This window comes from Natrix helvetica (genome assembly GCF_964273705.1).
Source record: "Natrix helvetica genome assembly, chromosome: 2".
Classification (NCBI taxonomy): domain Eukaryota; kingdom Metazoa; phylum Chordata; class Lepidosauria; order Squamata; family Natricidae; genus Natrix; species Natrix helvetica.
In genome coordinates, this window is record NC_138552.1 from 187,572,647 (window position 1) to 187,592,495 (window position 19,849).

The 19,849-nt window shown below is 42.9% G+C and overlaps 1 protein-coding gene across 1 annotated transcript in view; it reads right to left on the reverse strand.

The window, feature by feature from the left end:
* REV3L (REV3 like, DNA directed polymerase zeta catalytic subunit) overlaps window positions 1–15,395 on the reverse strand; it is a 74,197-nt gene extending 58,802 nt beyond the window's left edge. The window contains exon 1 of the mRNA XM_081944625.1: window positions 15,131–15,395. Within this exon, the coding sequence (XP_081800751.1) occupies window positions 15,131–15,269 (139 nt within the window). The 5' untranslated portion in view covers window positions 15,270–15,395. The remainder of the gene's footprint in view (window positions 1–15,130) is intronic.
* Between the last annotated feature and the right edge of the window lie 4,454 nt (window positions 15,396–19,849).

Below are 19,849 nucleotides of genomic sequence, written 5' to 3' on the forward strand. Positions count from 1 at the left end.
TCTTTAATAAACAGCAGAAGTATTACACTTGTTACTAATGTAGAATGTCACTAACTCCTCTGCTCTTTATCAAAGAAGCCTCTCTTTTTGCCAATGTATGTGATATATTTTGCTTTCCATAAAAGCATTGAAACAGTTTAAAAATCAGATTTAAAGCAATAATATAATAATGTTAAATTATTAATATAGTATATTAAATAATTAAAGTACTGTTTCTTAAAACAGCATGCGTAAATATTTTTTTTAATTTATGATATTTGCACTCCTCCTATTCCCATAGGTTCTGGGTAAGTAATAAATGTAAACAGATACAATACTTCCCAAAAGAAAAAAAGAAAAAAGGACCACATGTATTCTCTTAGAAGATTATAAAATAAAAAGGGACGGAGGACTTAAATCAGGGGTCCCCAACACCTGGGCTTCTACCGGGCTGTGAGCTGTTCAAAACTGGGCCACCCAAATCAGTGGGTGACCATGCATGTGTGCACTTTCCCACTTGCATGAGCAGTAAATGGAGCTGTGCATGCTTGCCCGCCCCTCGTGCGGAACCATCCCTACTACCCACTCCAACTGGTCCTCAGAGCCAGAAAGGTTGGCGAACTCTACCTTAAATGCCATAGTGAAATATCAAACAAATATAAGCAGATTTCTTATACAAAATCTATTACAGGAATTTTTTAAAAAAAAATCAGTTAATTTAGGCAGAAGTCATAAAAAGAATTTATTTAGAATATGACTAAGATTGAGCTTTCTTCAATTTAATGCTTAAAGATATACTGGATTTCAATTATATAATTCTAGGTTGTCAAATATTGCCTTACTTCATAAATAAAAAGTTATATATGTTTATATGTTTATTTATGCACTAGAACAGTGATGGCAAACCTTTTTCACCTCGAGCATGCATGTGTGCTCACATGCCCACCCCCATAATTTAATGCCCCCGTGCCATGCCCCCTGCACATGTGTAACACACACACACACAGACACACACGCTGCCCCGTGTATGCGTGCACGGCTTTATTGGAGCCTGGGGAGGGCGAAAATGGCCTCCCCTGAACCCCTGGAGGCCCTCTGGAGGCCAGAAACGGACTGTATTCAGACTTCCGATGGACTCATTCAGGTGCGATGGCAGATCACAGAGGCTATGGGGGTGGGGGGGACACGGCAGGTGAGCGGCGGTGGCATGTGGCTTCCGGCATTGTGGGGGAGGGCAGAAGCAAAACTGCCTTCTTGGCAGCAGGTGTGGAGGCAACTGAGGGGAGGGTGGACAAAAAGTTAAGCCACTGTTCCGCAGGTTTTAGTTTTTAACCTGCCAGAGGCTTCCCATTTTGATCCCTCCCCCATTGTTGCCTCTGTGCATGTATTTGTGTTCTGTGCGCGGGGGATGGAGTCTCCACAAGCAGGGGCTCTGCAGCCTGCTACATCACAGGGCTGGTCATCCAAGAAACAGGCATGGCGGCGGCGGCAGGAGGAAGGCATGCGATGTAGACTACCAGATGCGCCTACTCCATCCCACATGTCTGGAACAGGGCAGGCAGCTGCCTGGCACATCAAGCAGGCCGGATTGTGTGCCTCCCTCCTGCACCTCTGCTTCCGGTTAGTGCCATCACCACAGGCGAAGAAAAGGGGTAGGGTGGCTGCTGCCAGACACCATCGGCCTGCCTACATCCCATTTGTTTTTGCTTGTGTTTGGAGAGCAGGTCGCCATTGGTCATCTTGGTCAATGTTCCCTCTAAGGTGCGCGGCCGCGCACTTGGCAAGAAAACATAGTGCAGCAGTTTTCAACTGCTGTGCAGTGATTTCTACTGCCACAGGCTCCGGAAACTGGGCAGGTCCTTTACAGGTGGCTAGAACTGGCCGCCCGCAAAGGACCTCCCCGGACTTGTTTTGATGAGCACAGGCGACTGACGGTAGTTGTGAAGCCCCAAAGCCCCCGCCGCCACCGGAATAACTGCTGCCACCTCCTCCTCCTCTAACAGTACTGCCGGATTTGGCGCCCGGCGCTGTGGCTGAGGTGAAGCCGCCAAAGCTCCAGCCGGCATCCCCGCGTGGCGGCAGCGCCTCCCCCTCCGCTCGGAGCACCTGAGCTGAGCCCCGCGTCACCCTTGCCCCCCCTCCTCTGCTGTGCTTTTGAGGAGCCATGAGGCTGCAGGAAACAGTAGGAAGGCGACGGAGGGGGTGGGAGCAGAGGAAAAAAAGGCCTCATGGCTTCTCAAAAGCACGGCGGAGGAGGGAGCAGGGGTAATGCGGGGCCCAGCTCAGGTGCTCCGAACAGAGGGGGAGGCACTGCTGCCACGGGTGGGGGCGCCAGCGGGAGCTTTGCCGGCTTCACCTCAGCTGCAGCGCCGGGCAGCAAATAAGGTGGTGCTGTTGGAGGAGGAGGAGGAGGTGGCAGCAGTTATTCTGGTGGCGGCGGGGGCTCGTCGGCATCTTCAGCGGCAGCCCTGCCCACGATGAAGAAACCAAAGATGGAGCAGATCCATGCAGATGACGTCGCTGCAACATGACTGGAGGAGGAATTCTGGGAGTTGAAGTCCACAAGTCTTAAAGCTGTCAAGTTTGAACACCCCTGGGGTTTTTTTTTCTAAAGGGTTAGGGGTGAAAGGGTCTTGTAATTTGACCGCTTTAAGACTTGCATACTTCAATGCCAGAGTTCCTGAGCCAACATGACTGGAGGAGGAATTCTGGGAGTTGAAGTCCACAAATCTTAAAGTTGTCAAGTTTGAACACCCCTGGGGTTTTTTTTCTAAAGGGTTAGGGGTGCAAGGGTCTTGTAACTTGACAGCTTTAAGACTTGCTTCAAATGCCAGAGTTTCTGAGCCAACATTTTGGTTGCTAAGCAGGAGCGTTGTTAAGTGATACTGATATTATATAACACTTTTAATTAAGCGGGTACCTTGAAGAAACATAACTTTGAGTTTCAAATAATACTGATTTCGTTGTTGTCTTAGGTGACATCTGTGAAAAAAATTCAGGTTGCTCAGGCATGAAAATGTGCCGCTCAAACACTATACTTTTCTGCTCACATTGAAAAAAAATTAGAGGGAACATTGCTCTTGGTCCCCTTATGGGTCTTGCTCTTGGTCCACGTGTGGAGCACATTCTCCTTGCGCACCCAATGCAACTTGGCAACAAGGCCACCAGCAGCTCATGCAGATCCATTAGGCTGCTGCCGTCACCGCCCAGAACACCAGGCCCACCCAGCAAGAAGAAGGTGAAACAGCCAGTTAGTAAGACCAAGTAGAGCTGGTAGAACATACCCAGGCCCACCAGGTAAAAGGCAGCCACGCGAGCATGGAAAGCTGGATCCCCATTGGCACCATCGCCGCCCAGGCCCAGCCAGGATCGTGTACATCTCCCCTCTCTGTTAGGCCTGGGTGGCTATGGTGCCAATGGAGATTTGGCTTTCCCTGCTTGCAGTGGCTGTCTTTTACTAGCTGGGCCTGGGCTTGCTCTACCATCTCTACTCGCCCTTTCTAGCTGGCTGTTTCACCTTCTTTGAGCTGGGTGGGTCTGCTGAGCAGTAATAGCAATGGGGCTGAGGTGCATCGGATGCGCAAGGGGAACACGCTCCATGAGCAAGCCAAGGGCAAGACCTGCAAGGGGGGGCAGGAAGTTGACCAGCAGTGACCTACTTTCCAAACGCAAGCAAAAACAGAGTGGGATAGAGTAAGCGTTCCATCGCATACCTCCTCATTGCCTCTGCCTGCTGCCGTGTGTGCTGCTGGGACAGCCAGCCCAGTGGAGCAGGTTCCAAAGCCACAGAATATGCCAATTAAGTTGCTATCAGGCTGCCGCCGGTGCTGCCAGAAAACATCGCCCCCCCGCACACAAAGGGCAGTGAGTGCGTGATGGGAGACGTTTTTTAGCACTTCCCGCACCGTACCTTGCGTTGCCTCATAGTGGCAGCACCCCACCCCCTGCATCACCTCACCTCACCTGTGGGATGAGGCTCCCACCAACCGCCTCACCCACTAGAGACCCTCCCCACCACCTGGCTCATGTGAGCGACATCGAGCTGGCCACACATGGACCGGGCCACGCCCATCTATTTTCAGTGGTGGCACTAACATTTGCCTACCACATATGGCTTATTTAGTTGCTGGTATTCCTGAAAGCATTAAAAAGTATGTATTGCGGTCTCAGGCCCTAACAAAAATTATTCAATGATCCACTCTATCAGTTTGGTAAAAACAATACTGTACACTAGTTTCTTGTACCTTAAATTTTATTGTAACTGCAACTCATCTACAGCAGTGGTGGGTTTCAAATTTTTTTGCCACTGGTTCGGCAGGCGTGACTAGGGAGCCTGGGACTGAGTGGGCATGGCCAACATGATGTCACTCACGCACAGGCAGTCACATGGCCGCCACCACCGAACCACACCCACCAAACTGGGGGGAAAACTTTTGGGACTTTTTGACAAGGTTTTTTTGGGGAGGGTGCTTACCTTAAACCGTCAGAGGTGAGAAGGGGCGCTTCTCCCGTGGCCACCGCAGAAGCCCCCAGGTAAGCCACTCCCCGCCTCCCTAGGCCAGGCCTGCAGCTCGCACCAGACCAAGGCTGCCACCGTCTGCTTCCTTTGTCTGGCCGGACAGCTCTGAAAAGAGGCGGCTGAGAGAGTTTGTTTTAACCCAGCCGCTGACTGCAGGGCGCTGAAAAGTCCTGCAGCCAGTGAGAAGAAAGATGCACATGTACGAAGATGGCGGCAGTGACCGGAGGACTTTTCGTCACCCTGCAGTGAGGGGCTGGGTGGAAAAGAACTCTCTCAGCCGCCTCTTTGAGAACCAGCGGCCTGACCGGTGCTGCCACTGCTCCCGCTGGCCGAGCAGAAAAAGGGAATGGGCGACAGCTGCGGTCTCGGTCTGGAATGAGATGCGGGCCTGGCCTGGTGAGGTGGAGTGTAGCTTCTACAACAGTGGTGGGAGGAGAGCAGCCAACAGCTGGTTTGGAAGTGAGTGGCTCTCAAAGAGGTGGCTGGGAGGCTTCTTTGCCAGCCAGCCAATTCCCAGCTCCAATCAGTTTACCATCCAATGGACTCTGGACCAGCCACTCCAGAAGATAAGTAGCCCACCCTGAAGAAAGAGGCTGTGGCTCAGAAGTGGGACTAGGGCCAGGGCCATAGGGAGGGAGGGGCAGCGTGGGCGGCAGCTCCAGGACAAGGCCAGAGCCGGGGAATGGCACAGTCCCCAACCTGGCTGAGGCGAGCCACGAGAAGGCAGTGGCAAGAGGGCAAGGCTGGAGCCGGAAATTGCACATTCCCCGACTTGGCCAAAGTGGGCGGTGGCTCCAGGGCCTCAGGGAATGGTGTGTCTCTGGGGCCCTGGTACCCAACCTAAGAAAGGCAGGCAGCCTTACCTTTGGTCAGATGAGCAGAGCGGGTGAGGCACGTAGCTGGGGGATGGGCCGCGTGGCAAAGGCCTATATAGGGCTCGGATGGGTGGGGCAAGCATCAAGCATGCGAGTGAGCGTCGGGTGGGTGGAGCAAGCATTGGATGGGTGGGGCAAGTGAGCGGTGGGCAGGCAGGCAGGGGAACGTGGGGTGCGCCCAATTTCCACTACCAGTTCGCCCGAACTGGTAGGAACCCACCTCTGATCTACAGGTTGTACTCCCTTAACAACCACTTGTTTAGCAATGATTTGCAGTTATGATAGCACCTACAACTGGCCCTCATAGATGCAGCTATTGCAGCATCTCATTGTCACGACTGGAATCCCAGCTTGCAATTGTGATAGTTGTAGCATCCTGCAGTCATGTGATTGCCCTTTGTAAGGTTCAACCATAGACATTAATTTGGCTGCCTTTTGCTCAACCAGGGGAAAATTTTACTGACAATAAGTACCTCTTTACTGAGAGATCACTTTCAATTTAAGTGAAACATCTATATGATTATTGTGTATATTTTTTAAAAGTGACAAAACTATATCTGAATAGATTTAAACATTAAGATATGTAAGGTAAGGTGCTTACCTTAAACCAAATTGTACTGCATTTTCTTGTGTTATCTGTTTCTTAATATCAAGGGATCATTCTTTCCCACGAGCAAACAATTATTAAGTGTATTCCAAAGGGAAGATAACTCCTAGTAAATACTGGTAATTTTGATTCTCCTCTAGACTGCAATTCAAGAGCACTTCATATGTACACAATGATGATGTAATGAGACTCTCTACATTTTTTGTTCTAAAGCACACACATAACCAAGCAAGAAAAGTAAAAATAATATTAGGAAATTTGCAAAAAAATTCAAAAAAGCATCTTAATCAAAGAAAGAAATTAGATTGGTAATTCCATCTGAAATACTGTTGAGGCTTTATTGTATTATTTGATACATGCCCCCATCCCCTGCATTCTTAGATATAATACCCCAAATGTAATACTTTATAAAATGTAAATATTTTACAAAACAAGTATATTATCAAACAAGATTTTAAACTCAGGATAGTTATAGCAATAGCACTTACGACTTATATACCGGTTTACAGTGCTTTACAGCTCTCTCTAAGTGTTTACAGAGTCAGCATATTGCCCCCAACAATTTAGGTCCTCGTTTTACCCACCTTGGAAGAATGGAAGGCTGAGTCAACCTTGAGCCTGGTGAGATTTGAACTGCCAAATTGCAGACTGCAGAAGTAGCCTGCAGTACTGTACTCTAACCACTGCACCACCTTGGTTATAAACAAAATGCTATCCTATCCCACAGCAATAAAGCCACATTTAATAAACTACAAGTTCCTCACTCTGAATAATCTGGCCTGTTTACAGCTTTAATGTTTGATATGTACAGGCTTTAATTGTTAATTTAGGCACTTTTTACTGATAAAATGAAAAACATAGAAGTTATAGAAAAGTAAACTTTGTTCATTTCAATTAACTGAAATATCCAAAAACATTCTGCCATCTTTTACTTGGGACAAAAAAAGTCTTATTTTTATCATGAATGGATACTAAATCTATAAACATAATCATAAGGGCTTCATTTATACTATCTAACAATAAATATAGTGTAACTAATATGCATACAAAGATGAGAAAGAAATCAGCTGCAGACAATCCCAGCAACTTTTTGGTTACTATATCATGGCTCAAAGGAAAACAAACAACTGTCAACTGGATAAGTGGATTTCAACTTTCATATATTCAACACTCCTATTTAGGAAATTTTAGGAAATTAAATCCACAGATAATGGGGAGTACTTTCTCATGCTGGGGAACGCCATATAATTCCTTCATTTTATTGTGATACTGCATTGTATCTAGATAATGTTAAAAATATCAACAGATACTTGAAATATGAGGTAAAGCAGAAAGGGAAATATTATACAAATGTATCAAGAATATTAGAATCATAGCATTCATAAGTTGTTCTATTAAAATGTATAAGTTGCTTTAGATTCCTTTTATATTACTAGTAAAAAAACCTAGGTTCTAAGAAACAATATTACTATATTTGTTTTGATGGTAACAGGAGTGCCAGGATTCTTGTGGGTACTTAAGTGAAGTATTTGTTAAGATTACTTTTTGTGGCTATACTGAATTTTTCTGACTACACCTAATTGCAGAGGTAATTCAAATGTAGCTCTTTTCTCTGAAGTAGTAGACAGGTGGAGTTTGGGGCCTAACTCATCTGGAGCAGGAAAGCAACTTGAGGTAAACTTTTAAAAGAGACCTGGAGATTACACCTAAGTTTTTCACAAGCAACATGCAATCTTATGAATTCAGGTTTTGCATCTCTACTCTTTGTATCTAACTCTCCTAATTGATAGATCTATTCTTTTCAAAACTGTTTAACAGAACTCTAAAACAAAAGCACGCTCCTTGCCTTTAGCCAAGAATGTAAATCCCTTTCTACTTTCTTACAATTTGTTTTCCTTCTCTGCTACTACTAACTTTCTTAAGAAAATGAAATGATTAGGCGGATACTAGGTTGCATGGAAGTCTATTAAGATATACAGGTAGTCTTCGATTTACAATAGTTCATTTAGTGACCATTCGAAGTTACAACAGCACTGAAAAAGTGACAACCATTTTTCATGCTTCTGATCATTGCAGCATCACAGTCATGTGATCAAAATTCATACACTTGGAAACTGACTCATATTTATGATTGCAGTGTCATGTGAGGATCATGTGATCACCTTTTGTGAGTTTCTGACAAGCAAAGTCAATGGAGAACACATTCATTTAAAAACCATGTTAATTAACATAACAACTGCAGTTAAGTTACCTATAAAAGATGGAGAGAAGGTATCCTGCATTTATCATTGTTTTAAAAAATGATTATATGCTGATGTTGTAGTAGTTTTCATGAAGAAACTATTTCAATAGATTCCTCTCTAAATACAGGTAGTCCTCAACTTCCAACTACAATGGAGCTCAAAATTTCCATGGTTAAGCAAGACATTTGTACATGAGTTTTGCCCCATTTTATGACTTCTCTTGTCAGTTGTTAAGTGAATCACTGCAATTGTTAAGTTAGTAACACAGTTGTTAAGTGAATCTGGCTTCCCCATTGTCTTTGCTTGTCAGAATGTCGCAAAAAGATGATCTTATGACCCTGGGACACTGCAACCGTTTTAAAATTGCATTCACTTCTTTTATGGCAGCTTAATTACTATTAGAACTCTCCTGCAATAAATTGATGTAATGCTGTGAATAGAGCATCACAGTCCATCTGCCCTATAAAAAAGAGTCAATATTAACACACCAATTTTCTCAATAAAGATTTCATAAAAAGAAATTCAAAATGTAAAGCTGATAAGAATAAACTGCCTATTAGAAATGAAGGAAAAGTAGGTATTGTAACACCAGATGGACCTCTGAAAAATGGAAAGGGAAAAGATCTCAGCAAAATTAAGGTAAAGGTTCTCCTGGCGCATATGTGCTAGTCGTTCCCGACTCTAGAAGGTGATGTTCATCTCCGTTTTAAAGCCGAAGAGCCAGTGCTGTCCAAAGATGTCTCCATGGTCATGTGGCTGACATGACCAGATGCTGAAGGCGCAAGGAATGTTGTTACGTTCCAACCAAAAGTGATCCCTATTTTTCTACTTGCATTTTTACATGCTTTAGAACTGCTAGGTTGGCAGAAGCTGGGACAAGTAACCAGAGCTCACTCCATTACGCAGTGCTAGGGATTCGAATCGCCGAACTGCTGACCTTTCTGATTGACAAGCACAGCGTCTTAGCTACTGAGCCACAACATCCCTTTCAGCAAAATTAGTACAATGTAATTAAAGACCAATTAACCTAAAACAGTTAATAGTGATACAGCAACCATAAAAAGTTTTGTTGATCAGCTTTTGAATTCAAGCCTCAGTAAATGATAATATGTTGATTCTGGCTGAATGTAATAGGAATGGCCTTGGTTAATGCTTTGGATGAGGAGTGGGTTTTGGAATGCCAGACTCTTGGCAAGACTGTCAATTTTTTTAAAAAAACTGGAAGGAGGCAGTGGCAAACTTCATTTATGATACTGTCAAAAAAGTCACATATTTTTCTGAAAATAAACTAAATTTTTAATTCACAACACAGTAAGCATTTACAACACAGTAAGCATTCTTCTGTTTAAATGCTATATGGCAGTGATGGCTAACCTTTTTTGACTCCCGTGCCAAAAGCGGGGGGAGCGCAGGGGGTCATGTGTGGACATGCCACACCCATAATGCTATGCGCGTGACTCAGTGCACTTCCACATATGACCCAGTATGTATGTGTGCGCAACCGCTTTTGGCACGGTTTTTTCACCCTCCCCAGGTTCCAGAGGCTTTCTAGGAGCCTGGGGATGACGAACCCCCCCCCCCCCCGGGCAGTTTCAAGAAGCCTCTGGAGGGCGAAAAACAGCCCTATGGGGAACCCGGAAGTTCGGGAACAGTGACCTCCGGTTTGTCCAAAGGACCAATTTTCGACATGTTATAGGATCACATAAGATGATTTTCAATTTTGGTACCCTGACCTTGTAACATTTTTTTTACACTATCTCAATTCTGGCTATTACCTACTGAAATGAATTTTTCAAATTCTAACACTTTTGTTGTTCATATTACTTTTTTGTATGAGTAGTCTGGATATGCTGTTTAGCTTATTGACTTCTATCAGCAGATCAGTCAGTTAATATGTTTAAGAGAAGGATAAAATTCCAAAAATATAACCATTATCTTCCTTAAAAGGTTGCAAAATATTTATGATCTGAAAGCTTGGGAAGGAAGAGGGAGGTTTTTGCTTTTTTTTTTTTTGAGGAAGAAATTATCACTATTTTATGGTTGATACCTTATGTAATAGTCCATTGCTATAACAAAAGCAAGAACAACACATTTCATATCTTCTTCAAATGACAATAATTTTGTTATGACTGGTGACAAAAACTGAACTAAGTTCAATGACAAATGTTACATGATAAATGATAAAAAGGATGATATTAAAAGTGTCTAAGCTAATTGCAAAGTAAAAGACAATGAATTAAAAAACTGAAATATAGGAGTAAATCTAAAGGATATAAAAATAAACTTGCAAAAATACTTAACAATTAAGTGAATGCAGTCCAATATTGCTATATAAAAGGCTGAGATATTAAAATGTTGATTTAACAACCGCTACAGCCTTAAATGATAAAGAAATACAAGTAATCCTCAGAAGGCAACCATTTGTTCAGCAACTGTTTAAAGTTACAGCACTGAAAAAATGGACTTACAACCACTCCTCACACTTACAACTGTCAGGGTTCCCATGGACATACAATAAAACTTTGGGCACTTGGCCATTGGCCCATATTACAGTATCCCATGGTCACATTCTTCTGTCCTGTGTGACTGTCTCCACTTCAACTTCACACACACCTGTCTCTCCCCTCCCCTCCCCTCCCCCATCATTGCCTTTTGGCCACCCTGCACAGAATAGCAGAATGAATATGCCGCTGTATTCTGCTCCTAATGCTGCCAAAACTTGATTCCTCTCCTCCTTGTTATTATTATCTTTTTTTTCTGCTATCACTTGCCTTGTCTCCAATTTGCTCATCAATGCTAGCCACCCTTAGACCCCATGACATGGGGATTCTATCAATGCTGGGCTCAGAGGCAACACCGAGGGGCAGTATGGGAGCAAAGACAAGTGGTACCAAAATACAGCAGTGTCTTCATCTTCTATGCACGGTGATCAAAAGGGCAGAAATTGATGAGGGGAGAGATAGGTGAGTGGCAGAGTTGAAGAGGAGGCACTTTGCACACATCAGAGGAGCTAGCCCTCCCTCTCACTGCCACCTTTGACAGTGTTGACAGAGCACCTGTACTGTAGGGCTTGAAGTCCTTCCACAGAAAGAAATGCAAGGCAACACCAAGGAGGAGGAAGCCAAGGATACCATTGAGTATGACAGGGAGGATGGTCTACTGGGGAGATGGAATGTAGGATCATCTTCATCTTGGCCATCATGCTGTTCAGGGTTAGGAGACTTAATTGCCATTTGCAATCTTCCCAGCCAGCTTCTGACAAGCAAAATCAATGGGGAAGCTGGCAGGAGGTTACAAGCTCTGGTCATGTGAGGCCCTAATGACAACTGGGAATACTGAAACTGCTGTGTGGTCATGTGATATTTTGCTGAACGACTGCTTTGCTTAGTGACAGAAATTCCAGTCCCAATTAGGGTCATAATCCAAGGATTACCTGTGAATTGATCTTAAAATTGATTAAGATTATTCCTAACTGGCTGAGATGGAGGGTGAGCATATGTTTCCTATGTTTTATGACAAACTGGCAAGACGGGAGGTAAGACTGCTGCTCTGCAGGTAAAAAGGGCAATATAAGGATATAGATTAATTCTATTTCCTTAAACAGGCAAGATAGAAGCATTTCTGTGGAAGTACTATTAAATTGGTCTTCTAGAAGCGTATGTTGTATTTAGACAAGGTAAATGTTTTCCTACCAAAGGTAGGTCAAAGAAAGGAGGCTGCCAGAAAAGATATAATGATAAAGTTGATCTGATTTTTTTTAAATCTATGCCAAATATTTATTGTTTTATCCTTAGTCAATGTATAAACATTTCAAATATAGTGAGGATAAGGTCCCAGAAGTTCAGGTTAATCTTGCAGATCATGATTATATCCGCTACAGTGCCATAAACACTTTTATAGAAATTCAAGTTTTAATACAAATTTTTCAGAAGCACTATACATAGTTAGACCACTACACATTATATATAAAATATCTGAAATACATTTTTTTGTAAAGAGGAAAACCTGAAGAATTACATTTATTTGTTAGGGTTAATTCTAGTCAAATTCAATTCCAGTTTTACACAGCATACATTCAATGAACTAATTTTGAATTTTCACATGCAGTTCAGTTTATTTCGGGACCTTTATTTAAATATAAAAATTATTGCTAAATCTCATTCGGGCAATTTATTTCAACTGCATAAACTTTTAAAAAATGATTTGGCATTGTTTTTATTGATTAAATATCATTCTGAACAATTGATAATAGTATATATAGTTCATTTATCATTTTCTGTTAACACGACCAGTAATTTTCTCTTCTGCCCAAATAAAATAAAATCAGTTTAAATGAATGAAATGCATATGCTTCAGGATTATTAATAACATTAACTAGAATGAGTGTGGGCAATTTTAGTTATATAGTAACTAAATCTGTTCCAAAGTTGGATAGTAAAAAAATACGGACTAATCACATCTGGCAGGTAACTAAAAATAAAATCTAGTTAAATGTCTTTTGGTCCCATGGTACTTACTGGACAATATGTAAAGTGTATATTAATTCATAAATTATAAATCACTATTTAAATACAGTAGTAAGAAGCAAATATAATGAAAATATATAGAAGAGATATACTGATTGCATATCATATATAGGGTAGTAACCCCATCCTCCCCATGACAAATATACTGCTCAGGTTAACTCTCTTTATGACAATCCTTAGATATATTTATTTGGAAAAATGACTTACTGTGTTACCTCTTAATGTAGTTTTAAGCAAACCAAATTCTTCTCAGAATAAACCCTTTGGATTTTTATAAACTTTAAAAAAATTGCTAGGAGTACATCTGGCTGAATAGTTAAATATTTTTTTCAAGTATGCATAAATAGAATTACAATGAAATATATTAAACTTTTTTATTCTACAATACTATTTGTTTAAGTTTAATATAAATATTTTGATATATTTATTTGGATTTTGTTTCACAGTTCATGTTTTTCAGACTACAATTTATTACTAAATCCCCCTCCCCTTGCATCTTACTGATACACTCCCCCCTGCATCTTAACAATACACTCCATAGGATAAGGATCATTTTATCTTGACTTGTCAAAACTTATGCTACTGGCCAGTTCATACATGGCACAGATCTGTCTATACCTATTGCAGAGGTATGGAAGAGGAGAGAGGTATTTTTGCTTTTGTACTTTTTTCTCCTGGAAAGCATTAAGATACTTTTTTTCCTTTGATTTAAAAAAACAAGAGTGAGAGAAAGGGGATAAATATATTTATTCCCAAAGCAACCAATGGGCTGTATGAGATAATGTTATCTCTACCTTTGATGGTTGTTGTTATTTTGCAGAATATCTTCTGTTCCTCCTGTTACACCCCCACCCCCCTTTCTGTGCCCTGGTGAATAAAACATAAGCAATCCCCACCTGTGGAATTAACACTTGCTGCTATTGTTAAGTGGATTTGTGACAAATACAATTACCCAAAGGGAAATATCAGAACCAACTGCAGGACTTCAAAAACTGAATGCTTTATAAGAAACTACAAATAGACACAAAAAAGCCAGCCTGCTTTTATAAAATTATCACTTTTTAAGAATAGGAGTTATGGAATAATACACTGAGTATTATATACTAAGCAAATATTTTCCATTTACAAGAACTAAGGAATTAAATTGCAAAATAGTAATTATTAGAACTGCCTAGAGTAGCCCCACAGCGAAGTAAGGAGCAAATAAATTTAATAATAAATAACCAAATAAAGGCAATGTGCTATTAAAAACTGACTATTATCAGTATTAGTTTTTTTATATTTACATTGAGTGCCTTGATGCATGTCTTTTTTGCAGTTTCCATTTATGTCACAAATTTGGCCCAGCAGTATTTACATGCATGCATACACGCATGTGCGTGTGCGCGCACACACAGAATATTTGTCAGGTTTTTTTTGAAGATTTACATGACATTTGCTAAACATAGTTTGCTAAAAGCATACGAGCATATTATTAACCAAAATAATATTGGTCTTATATAGATTTTATTAAACAGCAAAATATTTTTTTAAAAAACCCTGTGTGCCTAGGTATTAAAATAATCCTTAGAGCAGATATATCTATTCCTGATAATTTTATGATCTTTCTAGGATAGCAATTTAAAGATGGTTTTTTGTCAGTTATTAAGAATCTCCTTCCTATTGTCTAGGATTAATAATGCATTTTAAAGCACATTCAACAGTATACGCTTTGCCAAAAACAGAAACTCTACACTGTAGCTCCGAATGTTATGTTTGAAGAGGGGGGAAAGGGGGGGGCGACGACAGCCAAGGTGAGTTATAGCTTAGCACTGCCATCAGACAAAAGCAGTATTTATACAGCTGGATTTCATTATGGTTATAATACACGGAGGCGGGAGTGGAGGGCGATCACTCGCTTCCAACAACGCATACAGACGGAGTGTGTGCTCTTTACACAGAAACACGCCGATTCCCCCCTCCCACTCAACCCACCTCCCGGCTGCACCACTGGGGGTCACACGGCGCAGTCCCTAACCAGGGAAACGCGCTTTGCGCGGTTCACATGTCAGCTCCCCGGCACAACGTTCAGTCGTGCAAAGGGGCTGCCATTCCTTCCCCCGCGATTCCCAGGCGGGGCACCCGGGAACCACCGAGTTTGCTCAACCGCAGTAGCGGCGGCGGGAGCAAGTAGGGGAGGCTCCCGCTGCAGCGCGCCAACGTCGCGAGGTGGAAGGCGAAGAGAGAGAGAGAAGGGAGGTCGGGGAACCCTGGTCCATCCGCCCCCCCCCAAATCAGAGCTGTTCCCGAAAAGAAAGGGGAGAAGGCAGGCAGGGTCCCCAGGGCCAACAAAGCCTCCCTCGTCTCGGCGTTGCCCGGAGCGAGCGGGCGCCCGTCCTTACCCGATGGAGTGGCACCGAAGACTCTCACCACGGGCACCTTCTTCACGGGGGCCTCCCTAAAGGAGGACTGGCAGGGGTCCAGGCCGGGGAGCGGGCTGCTCATGTAGTAATCGGCGGTCACGACCCTCACTGAGAACATGTTCGCCGCCACGAAGGAGAGGCGCCGCTGAGGGCGACCACTGGGCGCACCCCGAGGCTGGGGCTCGGCGCACCCGTCCGCAGCGCGAGAGCGCAGCCCCCGCCTTCTTTCCTCAACACGCCCGCCGCGCGCGCGCTCCCGCGAACCAACGGCCGGGCAGTCCTCGGGGAGGGGAGAGCGAGACGCGCACGCGCGGCGCCGGGTCTCCGCTTTTTCTTCCTTTCCCTAGCTCTCTCCTGTCACCAGGATTGAGCGCCAACCAGGACGAGGCTCTTTAGAACGGGCGGCTCGTCGTGAGCAAACACCACTGTGTGCGGAACAGCGCCAGAACTGGAGCTTTCTCGGCTGCTGTTGTTGTTGCCATGATGATGACGTCACGAGACGGCCACCTTGTGGAGAGTTATAGACGTGGGGGGTGGGGGTGCTGGGGAGGGAAAAAGGTTGGACTCTTCTTACTCGCGTAGGACCTTCAGCTCCAAGGCGACTTTATAACTGGCGCTTATGCTTGGGCGAGAGAATCATTGCTATCGATAGTTCGGCTTTCGAACTCCAAGGCCTCGAAAAAGTTATACGGAGAGCGCAGTCGCGATTAGGAACGGGACTGGTAACTTATAAAGAGATCCTATTTAGCCGCCATTTCAGAAATCGAGCCCCTTTAGCTCAAAGGGAAGGAAGGTGAGCCTTTCTCGGACGCCTTGGAAAGGCGTTTGAGGGAAATTGTGTGAGGAACGGCGCGGTGGGAGGGGGGAGAATAAGACCGGGCAACGTTTCCTGCGCGCGCTTCTCTTTCTCCCCCGCCCCCTCCCTCCTTCCCTTTCCTGCCGGAGAAGAGAAAGATGAATGGAGCGCAGCCTTGCTAAAGGGTAGCTCGCGCGAAGGGCGGGAGTGGCAAGAAGGGCGGGGCTTCAGCCGCGCGCTGCGGAATAGGCATGTGCTGCCCGGTTTTTTTTTTCCCCAGCTGCGGAGTTGGGCGCTGACAGCTGTTCTGCGGTGGCGCGGGAACTTAGACTGGGGGCCGCCAGCCAGGTGGCGGTACAGTTAAAGCCTGCGCTGCTCTGGGGGTTGTCTGAAACCTGCCATTTGGGGTGACAGATCAGCGGGGCGATCGGATTTTCATGGGAGGGTGCGCGCGCGCCTAATATCTTCTCTACAACAAAGCGACGCGTGCCTGCACAAATGGTTTTTCCAATTCCGCTACATTACGGAGCCAAGTACCCTGAGGATTTAGAAAAGGTCAAGTGCCATCTGGCTTCCCCCTTGGCACAACGACCATCGAACTACAGCCATTTATCGGAATTTAGAATCCGCATATCTGTTTCACTGGTCAATGAAACATCTGGCTGTATAATACTTTCTTAGTGATTGCATAATAAAACTGTTCTACTGCTATAAGGAAAAAAATATTCACCACAAATTATATCTATTTTTCTTTCTTGACTCTTTTTCACTTAATGTACACCTATACAGATATTCTGCCTTTGTTTGAGAAAAGGAACATTCTGTGATAACCGAGGCATTGTTCAGAACAATATTACGTTTCTCTAGTTTGGAATAATGTATTATTATTTTTTCTTATGAAACAAATACCTTTATTTGGTATCTTCCACTAATATATACAAGCTGAAGGCTCTCTTGCTTTTTTTTTAATTTAGGAACTGCCAATGCTTTTGAAAGATATTGTTGATAAAATAACTTTATTGTCACTTTGAATGTTCACTAATTGGCATACATTAAAATGAAATTTCATTGCATACAGTATTGTTCATAAATGCTTATCAAATATAAATGTATGCAGAATGAGGAAAAGAGGTACAGTTTTGAGTGGTTATACCATGAAAGTGGATAGAAACCTGAAAGTACATGGGCTTTGTTCACCCAAGTCATTCATGGTTAACCTATCCATACCTTATTTAACAAACTGTTCTGGAGTCATTCAACTATGAACCATAAACTAACCATATGGACTTGGTTCACACTAAATATTTGGTTAGAACAGCACCAACAGGCTAATGTTCTCTAGGCTCAGAAACTGAGCAGGATTGGGACTGGTTAGTATTTGTATGAGATACCAAATAATAGGCTGTGTGGGTTGAATTAGGAAGTCAAAAGCATCTTCCTGAAGAACAAGGGCAAGCCATTTCCATACTGCTACTAAGAAAACTCCACAGTTATATCCATTATTATGCTAGGGGCTGTATTGAGAATTTTCTATTGAATTCTCTAATGAGAAATAAAGTCAGTATATTGTATGAACACAGTCATAATGCAGTCTGCAATCTGGTAGTCTCTCTAACTAAATTTTCTTATCCCTGGATGGAGAGAAAGCACTGTCTCGGAGGAAACCTGACTTCATATGCAATATTTACTTTTTATTGGAAAAGGAATAAATGTTTTTCCTTGTATTCATCTCAAATTCAATGGAATAAAAACACCCCACCTTTACTGAATCCTGACTATTTCAGTCATCAGGGGATTCCCACTGGAAATAACTTGCACAACCTTACACTAGCATTCTTTTTTTTTATTTCTCAGTTTTGAACATATGCAAACCTGCTTTATTAAATAGAAATTTTTAAAAACAATTTTGTGTACAGTAAAAATGTAATTTTATTTAGTACTCAGCAGCAAATCCAATTGTAGCTAAAACAAAGACTCTGTCCATTGCCCTTCAGAATGTCTAATGTGTGTTGCTAGGCAACAATCCCAATAATGACCTGTAAATTTGAATAAGCTACCGATATCAATCAAAGAAAATAAAGTAGCTTAATCTTAAATATGGATATTTCTTAACTACTTTTCTTCCCTAAATGACCTCTAGATTTCCACATCATATTAAAAACAACAAAGCTAAGAGCACCAGCCAATTGAGATTTAAGTCCTCTGCCAAAATAGGTGATCACTGATATTAAATTAATAACTATAAATATACCAGAATAGATATATTACTAGGATGCAAAATGTTATATTTTTACTGTAGAAATGCTAAAAGGATCCAGAGACCTAAATTTTTTAATATCATCTTACTAGGGGTTTGGCCATGTACAACATACTTCCACCTTAATACCCCACCCCTCTCCCAGGCAGGATTCTCTGTAGTAGCATTATTTACCTATTGTGTTCTTGGACAAATGAACACACTTTCAAACAAAGCACTTTCCATCTTTTTTGTTTGTTTTCTGAAAAAGTTACGGGTCTGTTTAGCCCAGAATCATTTAAAAAAATAAATAGGCTGTAAGTTGTCACTTTATTTTTTAATTGTGTTTTTTTTGTAATTAAAAGCCCACGGGCATATTATACAGTCCCTATTAATTGATTAGTACAAATTGCATTAAAAAAGAAACAGTCTTACATAATAGATGGACTCTTCTATGTCAAATTTTATCAGGTGATTTTATTCATTCATAAATATACCTAAGTAATTCTATATATCTAAATACAATAATGATGGAAGGAATATTGATTTTATTTGGAAATGTTGGTATAGTGTCTATACAAGGTATAATTTTAGTTGCAATATTTAAAAGAATAAAGACATAAGTATCCATTTTTTGCAGTGTTTATAGGTCTTGTTTCAGCTTTTTCATCAAGTATACCATCTCTTCTTCCAATGAACAAAACCATTTTAAAGGAACGTCAAAGCAAAACAAAAATTAGTGTAGTCTTGCATGGCAAGCTGTGCATGGCCCAGCTCTCATTACGGAGCCAGGGCACCTTCGCCGCCGCCGCCGCCATCCCAGCCTTGCTTTTTCCACGGCTTCTAACCTGAGTCTTTTGGCATGGCCGCTCTTGGTGCACGCTCTATGGTTGCATGCTCTGCAGGCAGCTGGCCCACAACCATAGAGCATGCGCCCAGAGCGGCCACTACTGAAAGACTCAGGGTGGAAGCCACGGAAAAAGCCAGGCTGGGATGGCGGCGGAGGTGCCCTGGTTCCATAATGAGACCTGGTCCATTCATCCTGAGGCTGGGAGGCGGGTGAGCGAGAGTGGAACAGCTGCTCGCGCAACCCCTCCAGCCGTGCAGAGCGCCATTCACTGGTATTTGGAAGGTGCCAAGTCGCGGGAGCCAGGTGGCAGTGAACAGACGCTCACGCGGCTTGGCGATACCCCTAGGTCAGTGAATGGCCCTGTGCCTGACTGCAAAGTGGGTTTGCCGGGTGGCTGCTTGTGAGCATGGTCGCTTCATGGCTGTTGTATTGCCCTGCTGCGACAACGCAACACAGCCATTCACCCATGAGGCTGTGCCCGGCTCTTTGGGAGCCCGCTCGCAAGAGAGCAGCTGCCTTGCAACCCCAAAACAATAAACCCTCCCCCCATAATAAAGCCCAAGCCATATTTTGTAGGTAAAAAGAAAATAAGACCCTGTCATATTTTCGGGGAAACACGATAGTAATTTTAATAAATATTTCCTTCAGATACAAGGAGATTACTGGCTCATTGTTTAAATCAGTCTTGGATTAAACACACAAATATACATAAATAAATAAAGGGAGGTCATGCTGCTACAGGTGAAACTCAAAAAATTAGAATATCGTGCAAAAGTTCATTTATTTCAGTAATGCAACTTAAAAGGTGAAACTAAT